At 45.8% G+C, this 26,759-nt stretch overlaps 1 protein-coding gene across 5 annotated transcripts in view; it reads left to right on the plus strand.

The window, feature by feature from the left end:
* The window catches only part of BIN3 (bridging integrator 3), a 147,682-nt gene that overhangs the window by 70,477 nt on the left and 50,446 nt on the right, over positions 1 to 26,759 (plus strand). For all 5 annotated transcript variants that reach the window (XM_082200663.1, XM_082200666.1, XM_082200667.1 and 2 more), the window contains 2 exons: positions 22,161 to 22,201; positions 25,820 to 25,881. In XM_082200663.1, the coding sequence (XP_082056789.1) occupies positions 22,161 to 22,201; positions 25,820 to 25,881 (103 nt within the window). The remainder of the gene's footprint in view (positions 1 to 22,160; positions 22,202 to 25,819; positions 25,882 to 26,759) is intronic.

Below are 26,759 nucleotides of genomic sequence, written 5' to 3' on the forward strand. Positions count from 1 at the left end.
TCAAGAAGAATATTATAGAGTTGGAAAAGGGCAACCAAAATGAGGTTGGAGTGACTCTCCTATGGAGAAAGGTTCCAACATTTGGAACTTTTTAGTTTAGAGAAAAGGCGAATAAGAGGTGACGTGATAGAAGTGTGTAAAATGATTCATGACATGAAGAAATTCTCTCTCTCTCTCTCTCATAACACTAGAACTCATGAGCATCCAATGAAGCTGAGTGTTGGAAGATTCAGGACAGATAAACGACAGTCCTTCTTCACGCAATACATAGTTAAACTGTGGAACTCCCTTCCACAGGAGGCAGTGATGGCCACCAACTTGGATGGCTTTGAAAGAGGATTATACAAATTTATGGAGGAAGAAAGGGCTGTCAATGGCTGCCAGCCATGACGGCTCTGCTCTGCCTCCACAATGGAAGGCGGCAGTGTTTCCGAAAACCAGTTGCTGGAAACCACAGAAAGGCAGAATGTTTTTGTGCTCAAATCCCGCTTGCTGGTTTCCTACAGGCAACTTTTCCGCCATTGTGAGAACAGGATGCTGGACTAGATTACGGTTACGAGACGTCCCTGGTTCCCGGAGACAGTCCCGGATTCACCAATCTGTCCTCGGAATGTCCCCGGATTTTAATTAATGTCCTCGGATTTATGCCTGGGGACTTCCAGTGAGGCAACATGGCGGGCGCCATGGCAGCGAGCAGCACCGGAGTCCCCGGCCATGTCAAAGTTCCAGCCAGCCAATCCGCTGGCTGGGGGCGGGGCTGTTTAAACTTCCTCGATCAACGCCCCGAACTCGTGCAGAGCCGCCCACGGCTCTGCGCGCCCGAGTTGGGGGGGGAGCGAGGTGCTGAGGCACTGAAGAAGAGGAGGAGAAGCATAGAAAGGAGCTGTGCTGTGTTGCGACACAGAGAGCGAGATTTGGAGTGCAGCAGTGCCTTCTCACGGGAACAAGAGGCGCAATAGCGAGGCTGGGGGGGAAACGGGGGGGGGAGGCGAAATGGCTCCTTTGCTTTCTCTCCTTCCTCTCCCTCCAATGGCCACTGTGGAGATGGTGACTTTAACGGGAGGCGCCCCTTGTCCCCGGCAGTGCCACGCTGCCTTCCCGCGGGGGGTGGGGGTTGAAACATTCTCGGGAGATGGAGCCTCCCTCCCTCCGCGTCTCCTTCGACACCAGCAGCCTCTCTTGTGAGGAGGGCTGTGCGCGAGTTCACTGTTTGTCCACCTCTGGTAACGAGACGCCGCCGCCACCGCCAGCTGAATCTCCATAGAGACTGCACCCGCCCTCCAGGGGTCTCCCGGTTATGGGAAGCCGGTGCCTTGTGTGTGTGTGTTTTAATGCGTGGTTTCCCAAGACCAGCGAGCGCCTTTGCTCGATCTCTCTCCCCTACCACCACCAACCTCTTTTTTTGGCGTTTGTGTGTTTGTCGATGGGCTTCTCCGCCTGCCTTGTGTCATGGTGTGCGCCCGACAACTTTGGGGTCCCCCCCTAAAATAATGTCAAGAACTCCAGGCAACCCTTTCCTAAAATAATAAAGCTTGAATTTAAATTTTTTTTAAGTCCCCAGATTCCTTGAAAACAGTCTAGTAACCATAGACTAGATGGGCCATTGGCCTGACCAAGCAGCTCTTCTTATATTCTTATGTATTTTATTTATGACGTGTGTGTATATACTTCATGAAGCAAGGTACCCAGGATTATCTAGACCAGGGGTCGGCAAGGTTTACCTCGCCTGGGCCAGTTCACCCCAGCGAAGATCCTTCTGTGGGCCGGATTTCCGGCGTCGGCCTCTGCGCAAACGCGATTTCCAGTGCCTGCAAATGCACAGATGCGATTTCCGGCGCCGCGGAAGCGAGTCCCTGTGCCGGTTTAGCACAGTGCGCGGGGAGTCGCCAAGCGGGCAGCTTGGCTTGGGGGCAGCTTGGGGGCTGGTTAAACGACCCCTGTGGGCCGCTTGTGGCCCATGGGCCTTAGGTTGCCGACCCTTGATCTAGAATTTCCATCTAAGCACTAACCAGACCTGACCTGTTTTACTTCAGCAAAGTTGATGCATCATATGCCTTCAAACTGTGCTCTTTGGCAAAACTCCAGACTGTTTTCTTTAAGTAGAGAAAACATTTATTCATGGAAAAGAGAAGTGAACAGAACATCAGGTGTATAGGAAATGAAACACACAAAATAGCATGGTCTCTCCAGTGCTGTCTGCTTCGTCATCCAAGGCAATAGAACGGGACATAAAGTCAAAACCACATTCTCCTTTATGAGAGAACTCTAAGTCCAGGTAAAACTGTGGGCAGCTGGTTACATTTCAAATTGGGTAAACAGCTCAGAGCTGAACTGTGGGGAAGGAAGAGGGCTACTTCCTAGTAGGAGTCGATTTGCATTTTCTAAGATACATGGAAATGCTACTAGGAGCCAGCACAGATTATCAGACAGGAAAAGAGAGAATAAAAAAATAATCTGATATGTATTTGACCAGTCGGTCAGTAGAATCTTACCTAAATGCCTTACAGTGAAATGGCTAAAAAAGAGGAAAAGACAGAAATCCTGTTCCCTCATGAGTTTTGAATTGACCTTTTGTAAAAATAGAAAACATTAAGTCTTTGGACAACACCATACAAATTATTGTGAATGCAGAGAATCCACTATTGGGTCTGTTTGGGAACAGCTTCTTGTAAGAATAGAAGAGACCAAGTGTTTGTCTGGTCCATCTCTGGTTCCCGCAATGGCCGTCCAGACACCGAGGGCATGGAGTCAGAAACCCTCTCCCATTGCCCCTGCCTGCCACAAACTGTCATTTAGTAGCTTACAGGCTCTGAAAATGTGGGTTCTGTTTAGCTATCATAACTTGTAGTAATTGATAGCCTTCTTTCTTCAAAAGTAGCGGCCATTGCCACATCTTGTAGTCAGTGACTTCCATATGTTAACCATGCATTGTTTAAAGAAGTTGTTCTGTTGGTGCTAAACAGACTGCCTATCAATTTAACAGAATGACTTCGGTTTTTAGCATTATGAGAGAGGGGCAATACCTACTTTGTCAGCACTGTGCATAAATGTACAAACTTCTAACACATAAGCAGTTGCCTGTTTTTTAAATTTTAAAATCCCCAGATGTGTAGTAGCCCTTATGAGTTAAACAGGGTGGTTTTTTAAAAACCAGAACACGAGGAAATGGCGTACCAGTACCTTTTTTGACCCCTGCCCTGCACTGCTGCCAACTTGCGCTGCCCCCTTGCCACGAGCTACTTCTTGTTCTTTGGCTATTTCCTGTGGCAGATACTATACAAGGTCCAGTATATCTGAAGGAGCGTCTCCACCCGCATCGTTCTACCCGGACACTGAGGTCCAGCTCCGAGGGCCTTCTGGCGGTTCCCTCACTGCGAGAAGCCAAGTTACAGGGAACCAGGCAGAGGGCCTTCTCGGTAGTGGCGCCTTCCCTGTGGAACACCCTCCCACCAGATGTCAAAGAGAACAACAACTACCAGGCTTTTAGAAGACATCTGAAGGCAGCCCTGTTTCAGGAAGCTTTTAATGTTTGATGTATTATAGTATTTTAATATTCTTTTGGAAGCCGCCCAGAGTGGCTGGGGAAGCCCAGCCAGATGGGCGGGGTATAAATAATAAATTATTATTATTATTATTATTATTATTATTATTATTATTATTATGAAGGAAGGACCTGACATCCCTTCACAGACCATGACAACCATTAGCCAATCAGTGCTTCGTACGAGTGTACCTGGGGCCAGGGGCACGAAGGCATTGCAAGATGTTTCTTTGTTGGCACGGTGTGACATGCAACACATGCGCGGTGCAGAGTAGCTTGTGGTATCAGGTATCAAACTTTATTTTGGTCACAGAACCAGCATAAGATAAAACATATGGATAAACTGAACACATAAGACTTAGAACAGGTAAGGGATAAAAACTAGTAATTAAAAGGTGATTATATCATACATATTTAAAAAGATAGAAACAAGGACAAACGGTTAAAAGTGACTATAAGAGGGAACGTGAAGGAGCACAGGTCTTGTATTTGGGGCCTAGTTTGTGGCGCAAACCATCCTTTGACAATATCCATCATGGCAGCTCAAAATCTAGCAACTGAGTTTTCATCTTGAAGTAGTAGAGAGGTATAAAGTTGATCTGTGCAACCTGGAAATTTATGTAGCATAGGCAAGAGGAACCTAGTTTGTATATCTGTGTAGCACTGGCAGTGAAAAGAGGCATGTTCTGTTGTTTCCAGGTGCCCTGAGCCACAGGGGCATTTCCTCTCCTCGTATGGTGTCTTCCTAAAGCGGCTTCCTGGGTGGCTGAAGGGAGGGCCTGGCAGTGGGCCAGAGGGAAAGCCCTTCGCTCTTTTGGAATTGCAAGGTTGGCTATATATGGCATCTGGAAGGTGAGGTGCCTTCTCATTTGACTGATTAAAAATTTCAGGGACCTGGCTAGATCTGCTTGGCGTTCTGTATCTTCCAGGTGCTGTTTGATGGAGGTTTTTTTGGCTTGTTCCTACTCCATGTCGAGTAGGGTGAATCCAAGAGTTGTCATTACGTTTATCACTGCACATTTCCATGTCATTTGGAAACCATCCTTAAGAGTTAAGAAAGCAAGGCCAAGCGGGACGAAGGATAGTCTCAGCCAGTAATTTAGTGTGGCGAGCCATAGTCTGGCCTCGATTCTTACGAATCCAATTTCGAGACGTAAGGTAGCATTGGAGATGTGTTTAGGCACTTGTAGGGCTGATCTTAAGAATTTAGATTGTACTAGTTCTAATGTAGGAAATCTAATGTAGGAAAAACCACTGGGCTGGTAAGATACAATCTAAATCAATTCCCTTATGAATACACAGTGGAAGTGAGGAACAGTTTTAAGGATTTAGATTAGGTGGACAGAGTGCCTGAAGAACTATGGATGGAGGCTAGCAACATTATACAGGAGGCAGCAACGAAAACCATCCCAATGAAAAGAAGCTACAGTTAGAACTGGATATGGAACAACTGATTGGTTCAAAATTGGGAAAGGAGTACGACAAGGCTGTATATTGTCTCCCTGCTTATTTAACTTATATGCAGAATTCATCATGTGAAAGGCTGGGCTGGATGAATCCCTAGCCGGAATTAAGTTTGCTGGAAGAAATATCAACAACCTCAGATATGCAGATAACACAACCATGATGGCAGAAAGGGAGGAGGAATTAAAGAACCTTTTGTTGAGGGTGAAAGAGGATAGCGCAAAATATGGTTTGAAGCTCAACATCAAAAAAACGAAAAACATGGCCACTGGTCCCATCACCTCCTGGCAAATAGAAGGGGAAGAAATGGAGGCAGTGAGAGATTTTACTTTCTTGGGCTCCACGATCACTGCAGATGGTGACAGCAGCCACGAAATTAAAAGACGCCTGCTTCTTGGGAGGAAAGCAGTGACAAACCTAGACAACATCTTAAAAAGTAGAGACATCACCTTGCCAACAAAGGTCCGTATAGTAAAAGCTATGGTTTTCCCAGTAGTGATGTATGGAAGTGAGAGCTGGACCATAAAGAAGGCTGATCGCCAAAGAATTGATGCTTTTGAATTATGGTGCTGGAGGAGACTCTTGAGAGTCCCATGGACTGCAAGAAGATCAAACCTCTCCATTCTTAAGGAAATCATCCCTGAGTGCTCACTGGAAGGACAGATCGTGAAGCTGAGGCTCCAATACTTTGGCCACCTCATGAGAAGAGAAGACTCCCTGGAAAAGACCCTGATGTTGGGAAAGATGGAGGGCACAAGGAGAAGGGGACGACAGAGGATGAGATAGTTGGATAGTGTCTTCGAAGCTACCAGCATGAATTTGACCAAACTGCGGGAGGCAGTGGAGGACAGGGGTGCCTGGCGTGCTCTGGTCCATGGGGTCACGAAGAGTCGGACACGACTAAATGACTAAACACCAACAACTCTGGTCCTAGCCCAACATTCTTAACTGCTATACTTCCCTGGCTCTCTTATTTGCTTAATCCTATTTTTTCCATAAAGGAGAATCCTCCCCCCTCCCCCCGTCCATTATTTAGGAAAACCTCCTCCACAATGCCTGTTTAACAGAGGACACATGACTTGAGGAAATAAAATATTACTTTTAAAGAGGGATAACTTAACCAGAGTTGGATCACTGGCCTACCTAGCTCCATAGTGTCTACACTGACTGACAACAGCCTTCTGGGATTTAAGGATTTAGATTTGGTGGACAGAATGCCTGAAGAACTATGGATGGAGGCTCGTAACATACAGGAGGCAGCAATGAAAACCATCCCAATGGAAAGGAAATGCAGGAAAGCAAAGTGGCTGTCCAACGAGGCCTTACAAATAGCAAGGGAGAGAAGGCAAGCAAAATGCGAGGGAGATAGTGAAAGATACAGGAAATTGAATGCAGATTTCCAAAAAATAGCAAGGAGGGTCAAGAAGGCCTTCTTAAACGAGCAATGCAAAGAAATAGAGGAAAACAATAGAATGGGAAAAAACAGAGATCTGTTCAAGAAAATTGGAGATATGAAAGGAACATTTTGTACAAAGATTACCATAAAGACAAAAGTGGAAAGGACCTAACAGAAGCAGAAGACATCAAGAAGAGGTGGCAAGAATACACAGAGGAATTATACCAGAAAGATATGGATGTCTCGTACACCCCAGGTAGTGTGGTTGCTGACCTTGAGCCAGACATCCTGGAGAGTGAAGTCAAATGGGCCTTAGAAAGCACTGCAAATAACAAGGCCAGTGGCAGTGATGATTCCAGCTGAACTATTTAAAATTTTAAAAGATGATGCTGTTAAGGTGCTACACTCAATATGCCAGCAAATTTGGAAAACTCAGCAGTGGCCAGAGGATTGGAGAAGATCAGTCTACATCCCAATCCCAAAGAATGCTCCAACTACCGCACAATTGCACTCATTTCACACGCTAGCAAGGTTATGCTTAAAATTCTACAAGGCAGGCTCAAGCAGTATGTGGACCGAGAACTCCCAGAAGTGCAAGCTGGATTTCTAAGGGGCAGAGGAACCAGAGACCAAATTGCAAACATGCACTGGATTATGGAGAAAGCTAGAGAGTTCCAGAAAGACATCTACTTCTGCTTCATTGACTATGCAAAAGCCTTTGACTGCGTCGACCACAGCAAACTATGGCAAGTTCTTAAAGAAATGGGAGTGCCTGATCACCTCATCTGTCTCCTGAGAAATCTCTATGTGGGACAAGAAGCTACAGTTAGAACTAGATATGGAACAACCTGATTGGTTCAAAATTGGGAAAGGAGTACGACAAGGCTGTATATTGTCTCCCTGCTTATTTAACTTATATGCAGAATTCATCATGCGAAAGGCTGGGCTGGATGAATCCCAAGCCGGAATTAAGATTGCCGGAAGAAATATCAACAACCTCAGATATGCAGATGACACAACCTTGATGGCAGAAAGGGAGGAGGAATTAAAGAACCTTTTGTTGAGGGTGAAAGAGGAGAGCACAAAATATGGTTTGAAGCTCAACATCAAAAAAACAAAGATCATGGCCACTGGTCCCATCATCTCCTGGCAAATAGAGGGGGGGGGAATGACGGCAGTGAGTGATTTTACTTTCTTGGGCTCCATGATCACTGCAGATGGTGACAGCAGCCGCGAAATTAAAAGACACCTGCTTCTTGGGAGAAAACAATGACAAACCTAGACAGCATCTTAAACCTAGACAGCATCTTAAAAAGCAGAGACATCACCTTGCCAACAAAGGTCCGTATAGTTAAAGCTATGGTTTTCCCAGAAGTGATGTATGGAAGTGAGAGCTGGACTATAAAGAAGGCTGATCGCCAAAGAATTGATGCTTTTGAATTATGGTGCTGGAGGAGACTCTTGAGAGTCCCATGGACTGCAAGAAGATCAAACCTATCAAACACCTGGCTTGACAGCAGTACATGTGAAAAGGATCTAGGAGTCTTGGTTCACCACAAACTTGACATGAGCCAACAGTGTGACACGGCAGCTAAAAAAGCCAATGCAATTCTGGGCTGCATCAATAGGAGTATAGCATCTAGATCAAGGGAAGTAATAGTGCCACTGTATTCTGCTCTGGTCAGAACTCACCTGGAGTACTGTGTCCAGTTCTGGGCACCACAGTTCAAGAAGGACACTGAAAAACTGGAACGTGTCCAGAGGAGGGCAACCAAAATGGTCAAAGGCCTGGAAACGATGCCTTATGAGGAACGGCTAAGGGAGCTGGGCATGTTTAGCCTGGAGAAGAGGAGGTTAAGGGGTGATATGATAGCCATGTTCAAATATATAAAAGGATGTCACATAGAGGAGGGAGAAAGGTTGTTTTCTGCTGCTCCAGAGAAGCGGACACGGAGCAATGGATCCAAACTACAAGAAAGAAGCTTCCACCTAAACATTAGGAAGAACTTCCTGACAGTAAGAGCTGTTTGACAGTGGAATTTGCTGCCAAGGAGTGTGGTGGAGTCTCCTCCTTTGGAGGTCTTTAAGCAGAGGCTTGACAACCATATGTCAGGAGTGCTCTGATGGTGTTTCCTGCTTGGCAGGGGGTTGGACTCGATGGCCCCTGTGGTCTATTCCAACTCAATGATTCTATGATTCTATCCATTCTGAAGGAAATCAGTCCTGAGTGCTCACTGGAAGGACAGATCCTGAAGCTGAGGCTCCAATACTTTGGCCAACTTATGAGAAGAGAAGACTCCCTGGAAAAGACCCTGATGTTGGGAAAGATGGAGGGCACAAGGAGAAGGAGACGACAAAGGACAAGATGGTTGGACAGTGTTCTCGAAGCTTCCAGCATGAGTCTGACCAAACTGTGGGAGGCAGTGGAAGACAGGAGTGCCTGGTGTGCTCTGGTCCATGGGGTCACGAAGAGTCGGACACGACTAAACGACTAAACAACAACAAATTCTAATGGTGCACAATTGAGCACCATATACAAGCAATGTTCAATGGATTTGGCCTCAAACAGTTTGAGGGCTGCAGGTATATATTGACCGCCTTTAGTCCTAAAGTACCTGAGTATAGAATTTATGCTTCTCTGGGCATTCCGTGCAACATAATCCCAGTGGGCTTTTCTGCTTCCCGAGGAATGAAGGGTTATACCCAAATATTTGAAGCAGGTGACCTGATCAATGTTATGGCCATTGATGTACCATGAGCAAGGTTTGGGCCTTTTGGCAAAGACCATGATTTTGGTTTTCTGGTAATTTAGTTTTACTTTGCTCTCCTTGCTGTATGCTGCCAATGTCTTTATGGCTCTTTTAAGGCTTGTAGGAGTTCTTGAGAGGCTTGCTGTGTCATCTGTGGAACCTTGGGTTACGTACTGTCCTCCTTACGAACGCTTTGGGTAATGAGCTCTGCTAACCTGGAAGTAGATGCGAACTTTGCCCCGGGATGCGAGAGGAAGTCGTGTGGCGCGGCAGCAGTGGGAGGCCCCATTAGCAAAAGAGCGCCTCATGTTTAGAACGGACCTCCGGAACGAATTAAGTTCATAACCAGAGGTACCACTGTAAAGCAGTACCAGGATAAGAGTAGCTTGTGAAACCAGGTGCTGTGTTGACAGGGCTGCCACCATCCCGGCCTCGAGTGGGGGCTTGAACTTGGACGTGCAACTTCCGTGCCCTGCATCCACTTAGTTCTCTTCTGGTACAGCCACTACCACCAACATGTTATTCTCCCACTTGGAGTGCGAGAGGTGAATGCAGGCAGAATGTGGGGGAGCGTGGCCTGGGTCTGGCCAGGGGCTGATCACTGCGGGATTGCCTGCCTGCCTGCCTGCCTGCCTGCTTCAGTCTTCAGATGTCGGGTGTTGCAGTATGTCTGAAATCTAAATGGTAGTTAATCATAACTATGGTCTGAAACAAGCATGGTTTTGAAGTTGACTTGTTTTAGACAAACTGGCTAAGATAAACCACATTTTATTGGGTTAAGATGATAACTAAAATCTGTAGTTAACAAAAAATGAAAATGAAAGCTTCCAATCTACCACTTGCAATTCCGTCAGAGGAGGAAAGTGGAAAAGGAGCATTCGGAACTGAGATATGCCTAGGCTCATTCTCATTGCAATAAATAATGACATTATTGTAACGTCTGAATGCTATCAATATAAGTTAAGCTCTTTTAGAGTGTGCAAAGAACTAAATAATATCAGATGTAGCTATGTATGAAGTTATTGTTCCATAGTTTAAATTATCAAAATAACTATGCAATTATGTGTATAATAACAAATAAAGGGATTACAGTATTTACTTCTTCTTTAGTATGTTTTAACTACATAACAACATGAAGAAGAGTTTGGATTTGATATCCCGCCTTTCACTCCCCTTCAGGAGTCTCAAAGCGGCTAACATTCTCCTTTCCCTTCCTCCCCCACAACAAGCACTCTGTGAGGTGAGTGGGGCTGAGAGACTTCAGAGAAGTGTGACTGGCCCAAGGTCACCCAGCAGCTGCATGTGGAGGAGCGGAGACGTGAACCCAGTTCCCCAGATTACGAGACTACCGCTCTTAACCACTACACCACACTGGCTCTCCCAACATGGCCTCCCCCATGTTGCTGCCACATCTATTCATTTAAATTCCATAGTCTACCAAGAATCTTTGAAGTCTATTTTGATGACACAGTGTTCATCCTGCATGAAGTCAGCATATTCTGTAGAGAGGCCAATTGTTGTTGTTGTTTAGTCGTTTAGTCGTGTCCGACTCTTCGTGACCCCATGGACCAGAGCACGCCAGGCACTTCTGTCCTCCACTGCCTCCCGCAGTTTGATCAAACTCAAGCTAGTAGCTTCAAGAACACCATCCAACCATCTCATTCTCTGTCGTCCCCTTCTCCTTGTGCCCTCCATCTTTCCCAACATCAGGGTCTTTTCCAGGGAGTCCTCTCTTCTCATGAGGTGGCCAAAGTATTGGAGCCTCAGTTTCACGATCTGTCCTTCCAGTGAGCACTCAGGGCTGATTTCCTTCAGAATGGAGAGGTTTGATCTTCTTGCAGTCCATGGGACTCTCAAGAGTCTTCTCCAGCACCATAATTCAAAAGCATCAATTCTTCGGCGATCAGCCTTCTTTATGGTCCAGCTCTCACTTCCATACATCACTACTGGGAAAACCATGGCTTTTACTATACGGACCTTTGTTGGCAAGGTGATGTCTCTGCTTTTTAAGATGTTGTCTAGGCTTGCCATCGCCTTTCTCCCAAGGAGCAGGCGTCTTTTAATTTCGTGACTGCTGTCACCATCTGCACTGATCATGGAGCCCAAGAAAGTAAAATCTCTCACTGCCTCCATTTCTTCCCCATCTATTTGCCAGGAGGTGATGGGCCCAGTGGCCATGATCTTCGTTTTTTTGATGTTGAGCTTCATACCATATTTTGCGCTCTCCTCTTTCACCCTCATTAAAAGGTTCTTTAATTCCTCTTCACTTTCTGCCATCAAGGTTGTGTCATCTGCATATCTGAGGTTGTTGATATTTCTTCCGGCAATCTTAATTCCGGCTTGGGATTCATCCAGCCCAGCCTTTCGCATGATGAATTCTGCATATAAATTAAATAAGCAGGGAGACAATATACAGCCTTGCCGTACTCCTTTCCCAATTTGGAACCAATCAGTTGTTCCATATCCAGTTCTAACTGTAGCTTCTTGTCCCACATAGAGATTTCTCAGGAGACAGATGAGGTGATCAGGCACTCCCATTTCTTTAAGAACTTGCCATAGTTTGCTGTGGTCAACACAGTCAAAGGCTTTTGCATAGTCAATGAAGCAGAAGTAGATGTCTTTCTGGAACTCTCTAGCTTTCTCCATAATCCAGCGCATGTTTGCAATTTGGTCTCTGGTTCCTCTGCCTCTTCTAAATCCAGCTTGCACTTCTGGGAGTTCTCGGTCCACATACTGCTTGAGCCTTCCTTGTAGAATTTTAAGCATAACCTTGCTAGCATGTGAAATGAGTGAAATTGTGCGGTAGTTGGAGCATTCTTTGGCACTGCCTTTCTTTGGGATTGGGATGTAGACTGATCTTCTCCAATCCTCTGGCCACTGCTGAGTTTTCCAAACTTGCTGGCATATTGAGTGTAGCACCTTAACAGCATCATCTTTTAAAATTTTAAACAGTTCAGCTGGAATACCATCACTTCCACTGGCCTTGTTATTTGCAGTGCTTTCTAAGGCCCATTTGACTTCACTCTCCAGGATGTCTGGCTCAAGGTCAGCAACCACACTACCTGGGGTGTACGAGACATCCATATCTTTCTGGTATAATTCCTCTGTGTATTCTTGCCACCTCTTCTTGATGTCTTCTGCTTCAGTTAGATCTTTACCACTTTTGTCCTTTATTATGGTAATCTTTGTACGAAATGTTCCTTTCATATTTCCGATTTTCTTGAACAGATCTCTGGTTCTTCCCATTCTGTTGCTTTCCTCTATTTCTTTGCATTGCTCGTTTAAGAAGGCCTTCTTGTCTCTCCTTGCTGTTCTTTGGAAATCTGCATTCAATTTCCTGTATCTTTCACTATCTCCCTCGCATTTTGCTTGCCTTCTCTCCTCCGCTATTTGTAAGGCCTCGTTGGACAGCCACTTTGCTTTCTTGCATTTCTTTTTCATTGGGATGGTTTTAGTTGCTGCCTCCTGTATAATGTTGCGAGCCTCCATCCATAGTTCTTCAGGCACTCTGTCCAGCAAATCTAAATCCTTAAACCTGTTCCTCACTTCCACTGTGTATTCATAAGGGATTTGGTTTAGATTGTATCTTACCTGTCCAGTGGTTTTTCCTACTTTCTTCAGTTTAAGCTTGAATTTTGCTATAAGGAGCTGATGATCTGAGCCACAGTCAGCTCCAGGTCTTGTTTTTGCTGACTGTATAGAGCTTCTCCATCTTTGGCTGCAGAGAATATAATCAATCTGATTTCGATGTTGCCCATCTGGGGATGTCCATGTGTAGAGTCGTCTCTTGTGTTGTTGGAAAAGCGTGTTTGTGATGACCAGCTTGTTCTCTTGACAGAACTCTATTAGCCTTTGCCCTGCTTCGTTTTGATCTCCAAGGCCAAACTTGCCAGTTGTTCCTTTTATCTCTTGATTCCCTACTTTAGCATTCCAATCCCCTATAATGAGAGAGAGGCCAATACCTAGTCCCAATCCTAATTCTGAAAATGGGGTGCCACTGTATTCAGGGTTGGTCAGGTTTGAAGGTGACAGCAAGTTGAATAGTGTAAACTCTTTGGGAACAACTGAATACATGGTATGGTTTTGAGTTTCCTCTATCCTGATGACTATAAATGGATGGTCAGGGGTTATGGCAAGTGTAATTGTTCATAATGACTATTGATGGTCCCTGAATGGGCTGTTCACCTGCAGAGTTGGTGTCTAAGAGGAGTGCTTGGCAGATTCTCTGTCTGCGGGTAAAATTGGCAGAATCACTAGCTGAGCATTTATAGGTGGAATTAATTGGAGGGGGGAGGGTACAACATACAACTTATTGAGGCTTAGTTGCACAAGTTGTTCTCTAGGCAGGCTGTGCTGTCTGCTTATAGGACTATCTTTGGTGCCACTTATCTTCTGCTAGTAAGTTTGTAAAGTTAGTGGTAGCAACCTAGCTGAGTAGCATCTGTCCTGATGGGCAACAGCCTCTTCTTCCAAGATCTCAGGCACAGGTCTTCTGAGATGTCTTTTTAACAGGGATGCTCGGAACTGAGCCTTGGACTTTCCTTCCACAAAGTGTGTGCTGGACCATTGAGCTATTTATTTACTGTATTGATATCTTATTTCTGCAGCACTACGGCGTTCCCTAGACAACTTGAAATTAAAAGTAAAAAAGAAAACAAAACCACAGAAAGTATGGAATGATTGGGTTTTCCCAGATAAGTACAGTACTTTGCTTACATATAGATCAAGAATGGGGAACCCATGGTCTACAAAACAAGGCTTTTTTTCAGCTGGAGCTGGAGCTCCTCTCAGGTGGCAGGCGACATTGCGGGCTGGCTTCCTGCCCCTGCCCCGCTCCTTCTGCCCCTGCTGCCAGCAGCTGCCAGGGCGGGAAAGGAGAAGTGGATGGGAGGCTGAGGGTGGGGAGGTCAGTGCAAGTCCGAGCCTCCAGGACACGAAGCCCAACCGCGGCCCCCGGGAGGCCATGTGATGGCCCAGCTGTGTGTGTCATCTTTGACCAGGAATGTGTCTCTGGTTTGTCCCTTCCTTCTCTTTTCCCTTGGGCACCTCATTCCACTTTCTTGCTGGCCTCCCCCCCCCCCCCGTGCATTGCTTTCCCCATCTCTGTGTGCGTGTGTGTGAGAGAGAGAGAGAGAGCGCGCACTGCGAGTGCAACAGCCTTCCTGCCACAGAAGAGCTTGCAGTGGGTGGGAAGTGAGGAGGGAGCGCTGGCACCTTTTTCTTCTTCAAAAAATAGCACCTCTTCCAGGTATTATTGAACTCCCTACTCTCTCCCATCTTCCTTGACTATACTGACTGGGGCAGGGGTCAGCAACCTTTTTCAGCCTCAGACCATGTGGTGGGCCGAACTATATTTAAATAATAATAATAATAATAATAATAATAATAATAATAATAATAATAATAATAATAAAATGAACAAATTCGTATGCCCCACAAATAACCCAGAGGTGCATTTTAAATAAAGGGACACATTCTACTAATGTAAAAACACGCTGATTCCCGGACCGTCCGCTGGCCGGATTGAGAAGGCGATTAGGCCGGATCCAGCCCCCGGGCCTTAGGTTTCCTACCCCTGGATTGGGGCAACCTTGGGAGGGCCACATGGTAGATATTGGTAGTATTTCCATCTTTCTCTCCATGTGCTGCCCTGTTCTGTGATGCCTTCACTTTACTCACAACCTAAGAACACAGGAAACTGCCTTTTATCGTCAGGTCTGCCTGTTTGTGCATCTCGTCCAATGCTGTCTGTTATTCTGACTTGTAGTGGCTCTCAATAGACTCTCATCACACACTACCGGAATCCTTTTAGCTAGAACAAACTAATTTATTCTCTCTCTGTGTGCACATGTGTGAAAGAATAGAAAAAGGTGATTGAACTGGTTTTTTTTTAAAAAAAAACCTTAGAAATTTGCCTGTGTGAAAATAAAGACACTTGCATAGGCTTCACATCAGGCCCAGGTGTTTCTTGCTTCTGTAAGATATGCATTTTTGTGTGATAAGTTTTTTGGCAGGGTCTCTTGAGTTGATTGCCAGTGTGGACGCCTGTGTCACCCTGCCTTCTAAGGCAACCAGGACAGTTCACACATGGACATATAAATAGAAGCAACAATTCAGCAGCTATTTTTTACCACCGGAACACCCATAGAAATTTAGGGAGGCTCTTTTTGTGCTTGTTACCTGACCTGAAGGCATCAGCTGCTGTGGATTTTGGCAAGCCTGCAGCACAGGCAGCGGCAGTGCAAACATCCTACGCACTGTTCCAGCCCCAATTCCTAGGAAGTCCATTTTTGGCAGTGGGCAGACTTTTTTGCTTGTACATAATTTTTCCACTAATGGCAGTAGTTCTGTAGTAGTGCACACAGAATAGGTACGGTTTCATGAACTGTGTATCAGCCAGCGCAGCTGAAATAGCCATCTGACTGAGATGCCTCAGGACATTCAAACTTGCAAACCAATATTCTTTTCATGGAGGTTGCCATAAAAGCAGGAGACGATTTACATCTGCAGGCCTTTGCTTTGAAATGGTGATGGCCTTGTAGCAGTGCTAATTAGAAACAACCAAGTGGGGATTTTAATTTGAAGTATTCCCATTTCTTTAGTTATTGCTTGTTGCATCTGATAATTTTGGATTGTGAATGCCTGTGGCCTAGTTGTGTGTGCTAGGATCCTTACTCTTTTTTCGTATTCTGGTTATAGGAGCATGCAACATTTTCCTGCTTTTCATGGCATGCTGACTTGCACTTCATTTGATCTTGTGACAATAAAACCTCCTATTCCTTTCACTTTTGTCTGTGTGTAGGCAATATTTTTTACTTACCTGAGAGCAGTCTGCCACCCCCAAGCCAGTGCCCAGTCATAGCTTCTTAAGAGCATGCCATTTGCACAGTGCTTATTTCATGGACCCAGAGTGCTTGTGTAGTTCATCTAATCCGCACAGTACCTTTTATCTACTGTATAGTACATTAATTAGATAATGAATTATATCTGTTCAAAGCTTCAGCTTGTGCAGGTCCTCAGTGGTGCAGATTGTGGAGCCTTCTAGGTCCAATACAGATTTAGCACACGCTGTTAACTGTAATTTTACTTTGAAGTTTATTACATGTTTGTCCCACCCTTCTGCCAGGGAATTCAAGGTGGTATACCCTTTTGGCACCTCCTAATTTTATCCTCATAGGAACCCTGTGAAGTAGGTTAAAGCTGAGAAATCTTGACTAGCTCTACTTCACCCACGAAGCTTCATGGTCAGCTAATGATTCAGTTGAACCTTTTGGTTCTAGTCTGACAGTAACCACTCTGCTACGTGATTGGGAGCCAGATGTGGCAGGCACAGGCCTCTCCATAGAGTGCACTTTACCCTCCTTTATCACGGAAGGTACACAGCACCAGCATTGATCAAGGTTTAGGCTAGCCAAGTTTAATTCCTTGTGCAGGATTTGAAGTTTGGTAACAAGCCTTGCTTCGGAGGACATTAGGCTAGACTGCACTCTCACTTTTAAAATATAAAAACTACACAGTTCCCTGCAGAGTCTTGGGGATCTAACCTGCAAATAGATGATGTAGTAGCAGTCATTTTGGATAATGTCTTAAGGTTTGGAAAGTTTTGCTGATGGCAATATTGAGTAAAGTAGTGGGGGTAAGGAGTATTCTAGGAAATGATACTTAGAAGATGATATTCAGCACTCATTAACATTGAGGTGTGGGTGGCAAATGCTGAACGAGGAAAGCACATGAAAATGTCCTAAAGACCAGAGCTGAGGTAGAAGGAATGAAAGAAAAATTGTCACTTGCATGGTGTTTTTTTTTTTTAAGAGCAAGAACTAATAGAAAGTTCAAACTACTTGATTTTTTCCAGGGTAATTTTCTGCTTTCTCTTAAGATTCCCCAGATATAAAGCATTTTCCTTTGCAAAGGAAATTGTTGGAAATTGCTCAGTTAAAATGAGCAACTCCGATTTTCCAAAATTAAAGTGGTGTTTGTTTCCCATCTTAATATTTCTAATGTATTAGTTAACAGTGGCAAAGGATGTTTTGAAGCAGGAAAGGACTCTCGGTTGAGGGTCCATCCACACTTTCCTTTGTGCCGCACTTTCTAGGCACAACTCCAGGATTGATTGATTGATTTGATTTATTACGGCCATTGCCCCATATCTAAAACAATACATCAAGATTTATCCATAAACAAACAATTTAAACAGTTCCAAGTTAAAACACCCATATAAAACCAATTTTACTTCAATTAAGTAAACACTATATACAATAAGCTCCCTCTATGTCAACCGCAGTTCAAATCCCTCGGATTTTGGGGGATATGCGTCTTAGTTCTGGCACTTATTGATGGTTCTTAAGTTTGGCTAAGCTGTCAGAGTCATACAGTGATCCATTTCTCCTCTTATGAAATAAGACATTAATCAGGTATCTAGCGACTGCAAGGAATCTACTTGAGTCTTCATCATTTAATAAGTATATTATTTGGGCTTCCTGAGGTCTGTCAGCAATTCTCGATAAATATGGGGCCAGAAACTTGGACCGTGAAGCCGAATGTAATGGACAACAGAAGATTATATGATATAACGATTCTATAGATCCACTTTTACAGTCACAGAGGAGTGAGATCTGTCCGTTGGAGAGTCTGTTACCCAACACATTTGATGGGAAAACAATGAATCTAGCCTTTATAAAGGCATACCTGTGCATCACCACAGATAAGGTAGTTAAATAAGATGGAAGTTTCGTTGGTGGTGTTAAGCCAAGGTTTATCAGCAAACAGGTGCCACCACCTGTCGCAATATTAAATTGTAAATCGATCTCCTATAATTTGTGAGTTATAATTCTCTTGGCAGAAATTAAATCCAGTTTTAGTAGTTCAGATGGAGATACAGTGGTGCCTCGCAAGACGAAATTAATTCGTTCCGCAATTCTCTTCGTCTTGCGGTTTTTTCGTCTTGCGATGCACGGTTTCCCATAGGAATGCATTGAAAATCAATTAATGCGTTCCTAGGGAAACCACCTTCAGACCAGGTCCGGGGACAGTCTGTCCCCGGACCTCTTCTGAAGGCTGGGGGGGGGGACAAGGACTTTTCTTCCCACCCCCAGCATTTTAAAAAACCCTGGGACAGCGGAGGACCAGGTGTCCCCGCCCCCCCTCCCCACTTCGGAACAGCTTTCCGAAGTGGGGCGGCGGGGCCGGGTGTCCCCGCCCCACCTCCCCACTTCGGAACAGCTTTCCGAAGTGGGGCGGCGGGGCCGGGTGTTCCCGACCCCCCTCCCCACTTCGGAAGAGCTTTCCGAAGTGGGGCTGCGGGGCCGGGTGTTCCCGACCCCCCTCCCCACTTCGGAAGAGCTTTCCGAAGTGGGGCGGCGGGGCCGGGTGTCCCCGCCCCACCTCCCCACTTCGGAAGAGCTTTCCGAAGTGGGGCGGCGGGGCCGGGTGTTCCCGACCCCCCTCCCCACTTCGGAAGAGCTTTCCGAAGTGGGGCTGCGGGGCCGGGTGTTCCCGACCCCCCTCCCCACTTCGGAAGAGCTTTCCGAAGTGGGGCGGCGGGGCCGGGTGTCCCCGCCCCACCTCCCCACTTCGGAAGAGCTTTCCGAAGTGGGGCGGCGGGGCCGGGTGTTCCCGACCCCCCTCCCCACTTCGGAAGAGCTTTCCGAAGTGGGGCGGCGGGGCCGGGTGTTCCCGACCCCCCTCCCCACTTCGGAAGAGCTTTCCGAAGTGGGGCGGCGGGGCCGGGTGTCCCCGCCCCCCCTCCCCACTTCGGAAGAGCTTTCCGAAGTGGGGCGGCGGGGCCGGGTGTCCCCGACCCCCCTCCCCACTTCGGAAGAGCTTTCCGAAGTGGGGCGGCGGGGCCGGGTGTCCCCGACCCCCCTCCCCACTTCGGAAGAGCTTTCCGAAGTGGGGCGGCGGGGCCGGGTGTCCCCGCCCCCCCTCCCCACTTCGGAAGAGCTTTCCGAAGTGGGGCGGCGGGGCCGGGTGTCCCCGCCCCCCCTCCCCACTTCGGAACAGCTTTCCGAAGTGGGGCGGCGGGGCCGGGTGTCCCCGCCCCACCTCCCCACTTCGGAACAGCTTTCCGAAGTGGGGCGGCGGGGCCGGGTGTTCCCGACCCCCCTCCCCACTTCGGAAGAGCTTTCCGAAGTGGGGCGGCGGGGCCAGGTGTTCCCGACCCCCCTCCCCACTTCGGAAGAGCTTTCCGAAGTGGGGCGGCGGGGCCAGGTGTCCCCGCCCCACCTCCCCACTTCGGAACAGCTTTCCGAAGTGGGGCGGCGGGGCCAGGTGTTCCCGACCCCCCTCCCCACTTCGGAAGAGCTTTCCGAAGTGGGGCAGCGGGGCCAGGTGTTCCCGACCCCCCTCCCCACTTCGGAAGAGCTTTCCGAAGTGGGGCGGCGGGGCCAGGTGTCCCCGCCCCCCCGCCCCACTTCGGAACAGCTTTCCGAAGTGGGGCGGCGGGGCCAGGTGTTCCCGACCCCCCTCCCCACTTCGGAAGAGCTTTCCGAAGTGGGGCGGCGGGGCCAGGTGTTCCCGACCCCCCCCCGCCCCACTTCGGAACAGCGTTTTAAAATGCTGGGGGTGGGGAGCGAAGCGCTGCCGACCCCCAGCATTTTAAAATCTTCCCAGGACACGGGGAGATTTTAAAATGCTGGGGGTCTGCAGCGCTTCGCTCCCGACCCCCAGCATTTTAAAATCTTCCCAGGACACGGGGAGATTTTAAAATGCTGGGGGTCGGCAGCGAACGCTTCGCTCCCGCCCGCCAGCATTTTAAGATCGCCCGGGGCAGGCGGGGGGGAGGCAGGCGGGGGGGAGCAAAGACTTTTGCCCCCCGCCGGCCTTCAGAAGAGGTCCTCTTCTGAAGGCCGGCTGTGGGCGAAAGTCTTTGCTCCCGACCGCCAGCATTTCCCTATGGGCTTTCGTCTTGCGATGCAAGCCCATAGGGAAATTCGTCTTGCGAACGCCTCCAAAACAGAAAACCCTTTCGTCTTGCGGGTTTTCCGTCTTGCGAGGCATTCGTCTTGCGGGGTACCACTGTAGTCCTAAGGACACAAGTTTCCTATGTATGTATATTTTTGCCCAAGGGCTAGAGAAGTCATCTCTCCAGAGACACTGTATCAAGTGGAGATAGGGAGTTTATGCCATAATGCCAACCAGTAACAGAGGATGCATTTCCATAGTGTGGTTTCTAGAGATGTCACATTTAGTTTGAGTCGTATAGCAGTATTGCCTACACACCTGGGTAATTTTAGCAACCTTCTTAGCAGTTGGTTTTGGATTACCTCCAATTGGGTACAACTCCAGGATTTCTAGGTCCATGTCCAAGCAGGGGTTGGGGTTTTTTTGGGGGGGGTCCCACTCTTTTCCCTAGGAAAACCAGCTGTTTATCACTGAACTGGCTAATTGAACCATCTATGCCCATTTAAACTCTGTGTGTGCAAAGATTCTTGTTTCTGTTTATTACTGTGGTATGTTTTTTTGTGTTTTTGTATTGTAAACTTCCCTTTAACCTTTTGATGAAGGGTGCTATAAAAATTTAATTAAACAACAACAACATGAGGTCACAATACGCTGATAATTATGTGACTGCTGCACATTCCTCCTTCATCTTATAGCATAAGGTGGACAGTTGCCTGAACAGCTATTGACACCACTCCTCTTTGACTTGGTGAGCCAAGTCTAATGTTAGCTCTTGCGCTGTAGAATAACGTTTGTATATGGGAAACCACGTTCAGCTGTGTGTTTCAGTGGATGGATAGCCTTGGACGCATCGTAGTCTCACAGGAGGGTTCTGAGATTAAACTAGTGCTCTGAACTCTTTGGTAGAAATGCAGGCCAAATATGCATTGCACCTTCTTTTTTGGTGAGTGGCAGTGGGGAATTGGGCCCTGTTCTTGGATTCCCCTTGCCGTCAGAAGCTATGCACTTCTGAATCTCTTGGTCCTGGAATCCTAGTGGAAGCAGAAGAAAACAATCTTGTTATAGTTCCAGGTACACTAGACTTTTTGTGCACCATCCTGACTTCATCTTGCCTTCAACGACCATTGGCCCCAAAAGCAGAAGAAACAGGTGTGCAAGAAGCCTTGTACAGTTGTGATGCAGTTTGATAGGGGTGCATTTGAGCTGTATGATAAATGCAGTTCTGTGGTCAGCTGGCTACCTGCCTAGTTCTGCTTCCTTTTTGTTTTTGTATTTAGTTTAGGGCTTGTAGTGGTTTAAGACTGTGTGGTGTGTCTGCTATTGCCACACCTTGCAACTCAAGTGTCCAATGTGAGCTGTAGCTTGCAAGAATGCCCTACTAGAAGACCCTCTTTTGTGCACCTTGATTAATAAGCCAGAATTATATGAATGTGTGTTTTCTTCTGTTTAAGAAAAAGCTTTCAAGCAAGATGATCTACCAGAGATCTTACTGTATGGACAGCCTCACAGCTGAATCATAGTGAGCAATACTTATTGAACCAAAGTGGATCCCTCACAGCTTTCCTCTGTCTGCTCTGCCAATATCTGAATTCCAGTTACTCTTTATGAGCATTTTGTGTGTGGGTTTTTTTAAAATAAAAAAAACCTAAATATTGCTTCTAAATATGTCTTCATGAGTGGGTTATGGGGGGGGGAGATGTTTGAATTGCTCTGCAAACCATTCAGTACTAATTTTCCCATCATCTGATTGCAGTTGAGAATCAGAAAATAAATTCCCATGTAGGTGGGGGATTCATATAAATATTAGATATTTTGTTTTCAATTTCTAGCCGTGGTTCTGGAGACGTAAAGCCCTTTTCATGCCAACCATGGGTGATACGTTTTCTACAGATTACGGGGGGAGTCCTTAGCAAGTAAGATGCTTGAGTGGAATTTGATGTGCTTTATGTATTGCTATTTGTAGACTAGTTTATTCTTGGGCTTTACACTTGGAAAGATGGCATGCTGGCTGCATTGGGTGGAGTGGTGGTTTTTCTTTCTTTCTTTTTGTTTGTTTTAATTATACTCCAACGTTTTTAGCTGATTTAGCTTCTGTTCCTTTTCACAGGTCGAGAGAGATTTTGAACGGGAGTATGGGAAGCTGCAGCAGTAAGTGTTCTTAATTCAGCTTGTTGTGGTTCCATTCTTGTTGTGCTCTCTGTCCACCCTTAAACCTTGCCTGTGCTGGTTTGCTCTTTTGCTTCACCCTGGATTCCTTGTGACTGTTGGGACTAAGGGTTGTTTCTCAAACATCACGAAAGACATGAAATAATGATTTCTGTATAGGTAACTGCACTTGAATTTGCATGTCTGTAAAGCAAGGGTGAGGACCCTTCAGCCCACCAGGCCTCCCCATTTGGCCCCCATGCGGCAGGTGAAATTGCAGCGAGGCCCCCAAGAGGTTTCCAGCTGATGTCAGTTGATAGGTGGTGCCTGTGAAGCTTGTGAAGCTGATCATGGGGGTTTCAAAGTGCAGCACGGGGCTGTCTGCAAGCCCTGCTGATCAGTTGATTGGTGTGGTTTGAAGGGAGCCCTGCGCAACCGAAGCCCTGACAAACACTTGGTATAGGCTGCAGTAGGGAGTTGGAAATGCTTCAGGAACTCCAGGGTGTAGCCTAAGGGGCAGGAGGAAGTGACTTCAGTTTAAAGCACTTCTTCCAGCATTTTAAATCCAAACTGCTTTCTTTAAAAAAAAATCCTTTCAAAATGGAGCATTTATTGTCTCCTGAGAAAGCAGTTTGCATTCAAAGTGCTTTCCCAGCACTTTGAATACAAACTGCTTTCTCTACATGGGGAAACACTCTGGTTTCAGAGCAGTTCCCCCTCTGCAAAGACTTCATAGGGGCTTCCTGGTAGTGATGATCAGCTGATTGGTGGTTACAGGAAGCCTCTTTGAAGATATGCTCCCCGAATCAATCATCTAATTGGCGCTGAAAGTGTGTCTTCAAAGTCTTCACTGATCAGCTGATAGGTTGCTAGAGTAACTTCCTTTTGATAGATGCCAAATACCTGAAGCTATGATGACATCAGGTGGTGATCCTGGCAACCTTTTGAAGTTGTCCACAGGTGGTGGGGGAGATGAGGATCTAGCCTGCTGGTCAGCCCCAATTCCCCATGCTCTGGGAAGCTACAGCTCTGTACAGCTTCCTGACACCTCTATCGTGTGTTTATATGTCATGCTTTATGGTTAGTTGCACACAAACATGTTAATGCCTATACAAGACAAATGCCTTCTGTGTAGGAGTTTTGTAACATGAAGCAGCTCAGATTTCCTCTCATTTGAAGCTCTGTCTGGCTTTTGAACTTGAAACTGGCTTCCTCTTTTTGGTGAGTCACTTCACCTTGGTTGGAATTGTCTTATAATCTGATCCTCTTGCAAATACATTCCTCACTCCAGTCTCAATTCTGCAAGGAAATGTTGCTCCCCCTCCCCGCAAAAAGAGCTGTGTGCGACATCCATTTGTTTTGCTAGTAGCTGATAGCCATTTTCTTCACTTACATCATGATTGAGCAACAAGAAGGAAATCAGCAGACCAAGGAATGATCAAATAGGGTAGATACTATTTCCTACCTGATATTTCCAAATCTGGATGTTTGCATGTGCCCATTTGTTGTTCTCTGGTAAAAGAAAGCAGTAGTGCCTGCTTCTGTGTGTGAGGCAAAGTAGAAGCATGTTTGTATGACGCACTATTGGACTCAGGTCACATTTCACATAGAATCATAGAGTTGGAAGAGACCACAAGGGCCATCGAGTCCAACCCCCTGCCAAGCAGGAAACACCATCAGAGCACTCCTGACATATGGTTGTCAAGCCTCTGCTTAAAGACCTCCAAAGTAGGAGACTCCACCACACTCCTTGGCAGCAAATTCCACTGTCGAACAGCTCTTACTGTCAGGAAGTTCTTCCTAATGTTTAGGTGGAATCTTCTTTCTTGTAGTTTGGATCCATTGCTCCGTGTCCGCTTCTCTGGAGCAGCAGAAAACAACCTTTCTCCCTCCTCTATATTTGAACATCAAAGAGGAAAATCATTTACTGTTTCCAATGACGTGAACTTCAGGGCCCTTCCTTGTACTTTATTATTATTATTATTAAATGTATATATTGCCCTATATATTGCCCTCAGGGCAGTTCACAAGATAAAATTGCAAGATAAAATCACCAAATACATAATCAAAACAACCCAATGATCCCCCCAAACACATTTTAAAAGGGCATTGGATGTTAATCAGCCAAAGGCCTGGTTGAAAAGGGACATTTTTGCCAGGCGCCTCAAGGTAAATAGGCTTCAGGTGAACCTTCCTGAGGAGAGCAGTCCACAAACAGGGAGCCATTGGAAGAAAGGCCTCAGAAGATGATCTCAGTACAGCAGAGAGATTCAAACAATTTGAAAAATGTTCTCCATGTGTCCCAAGCACTAGTTCATCCTTGTTGGATAGTGGAATTATAGCTTTTCACTGTTAGACACCTTTTCCCTCTCTCAACTAAAATACCTCCAGATACTTTTGACTCCCCCCCCCCCCCTGCATCTTATACAACCCTAGACACAGAACAGCCAGTCCGTGTTTGCAAACTGAACAACAGAAGGCTGAGACAGGAAAAGAACACAAGTGTGTCGCGAAATCAAAACCCCAGGAATTGATTTCATTCCCCACCCCCAAGCATCCCGTGTCACAATTGTGAGGCTCTGGAAAGACTTTAAATTTCAGGATCTGTAATATTGGTATCAACAGATTTGGAAGATTGCTCTTTTGAAAAGCTTGCTACAATATGTGATCAGTAAAAATGATACCCTTTGTAACACTCTGGTATCCATTCTTTTAGTTCATTAATGCATAGGAAAATAATAGATTGATTCCTACTCAGTATTGGTCAGTCTGGTATTTTAAATTTTAGGCTATAAATGAAGGGGTGTTAAATTGGGTTTTCTTTTGTAACCAGGTTGCATGCTGAGCAGTAGGCAACAGATTGGTTCTGTAGACTCTTGGGGAGAAGGCTGTGGGGGTTGAAACAAAAGTATTTGTTTGTATTTTGGGTTGTAATGACTATGATATATGCTGCATCTGAATATTTTTTGGAAAATACAGTCACGATTATAAATAATAAAAAAGAAATGTTCTCTATTAACCATCAACCTCTTTAATCTTGCCTGCTTCTCCCTGTTTTGTATTCTTACTCCAGCTTAATCCTCCAAAATTACTAGCCCCATGTTGTTGCTAGCCTGTCTCCCTGCTCATACTTACGATGGTCCTTTTTGGCCCATTGATTTATTTTTTTAAGAACACACTTCCAGTTTCATAACATTTGCAAGGTCGGCTGCTCAGAGGTACCGTATTTTCCCGTCTATAAGACGTCCCCATGTATAAGACGCCCCCTATTTTGGGGGACTCAGATTTAAGAACATGGCCCAGAGTATGAGACTCCTCCTAATTTTTGACATTATTTTTAGGGGGAAAACCTAGTCTTATACACAGAAAAATACGGTAATTATTTCTTAAAACAGGTGGCCAAGCAAATGCTTTATTTCAAGCATTACTTCTGTATCTTTCCTCCTCCGGCCATCCTTCCTTCTCTGTATTGCAGGCTTGAACTGGCCACTGCCCCACTGCTTCTCTCCTCCCCCTGAGTCATCTGTAGATTGCCCAATAGTAAGAATTCTCTCACCACACACACACAACAACAACAACAACAACAACAACCCCAAAACAAATCTCAATTTTCTGTTTTAGGCTGGAAGATCAAACTAAGAAACTCCAAAAGGATATGAAGAAAAGCACAGATGCAGACCTAGGTAAGATGAACACATTAAATGGAGACTAAGCCGACAAGGATCTTTTTCTAGGGTTTTGTTGCACATACATTGTGGAGCTGTGATTCATCCATTTCTCAGTGGTCAGAATGCTTCCTTTTACAAAAAGACACTTTAAACTGTGGCTTACCAATAAACCAGTGTGAATCAATAGCAAATCCATTTCATTGACCTGTATGGATACAATATTAAGGAAGTTTCTGGCTAATGCATGACTTAGCTTCATTTGGCCGGGACAGAGTGATAAGCATAGGAAGTCATGAGCATGCTGGCTGGCTCTCTCTGTGTCTCTCTTAATTTACTGACACAGCTGTTTGCTTCAGAAATTTCAGAGAAAAACGTCTGGCCTCCAGGTGTTTATGTACTTTTGTGCATTGGCCCCTTGTTTCTATGCTCGTGTAACTTCTTCCTCATGAACCCCATTCAACCCTATTACCCAGTGATGCATCTAAAGCAAGGAGACCGAACGAGGTGAAGGCAGAGGTTTGTGATAAAGGAAATCAGAAAGGAAATCAGTAACCACCGAGTATGGTTTGGTGGTCCACAGTGTGCTTCATTCAATTGCGGATATTTTGCCATTGCTGCTGGTTATAGGAACAAAAATGAGGCTTCTCATTCCTCTGAACCCATAAATCCTTAGTAGTTCTCCACCTCCAGTCTTTGGGAAATGGTCATGTGCAAAAAATAACAGTTTTTCTAAAGAATGAAACTGGGAGGGTGTTATGTGAAAAGCTGGAAAATGCAGTGTTGTCAATCCCAAAGGCAGCTAATGGTCTGAAAGGCAAGTTATAAAATAAAATAAAATAAAATAAACCTTATTTAAACTATTCTTGCAACTATGCAAGAGGAATGAATCTTAC

This window comes from Podarcis vaucheri (assembly GCF_965113315.1).
Source record: "Podarcis vaucheri genome assembly, chromosome: 15".
Classification (NCBI taxonomy): Eukaryota; Metazoa; Chordata; class Lepidosauria; order Squamata; family Lacertidae; genus Podarcis; species Podarcis vaucheri.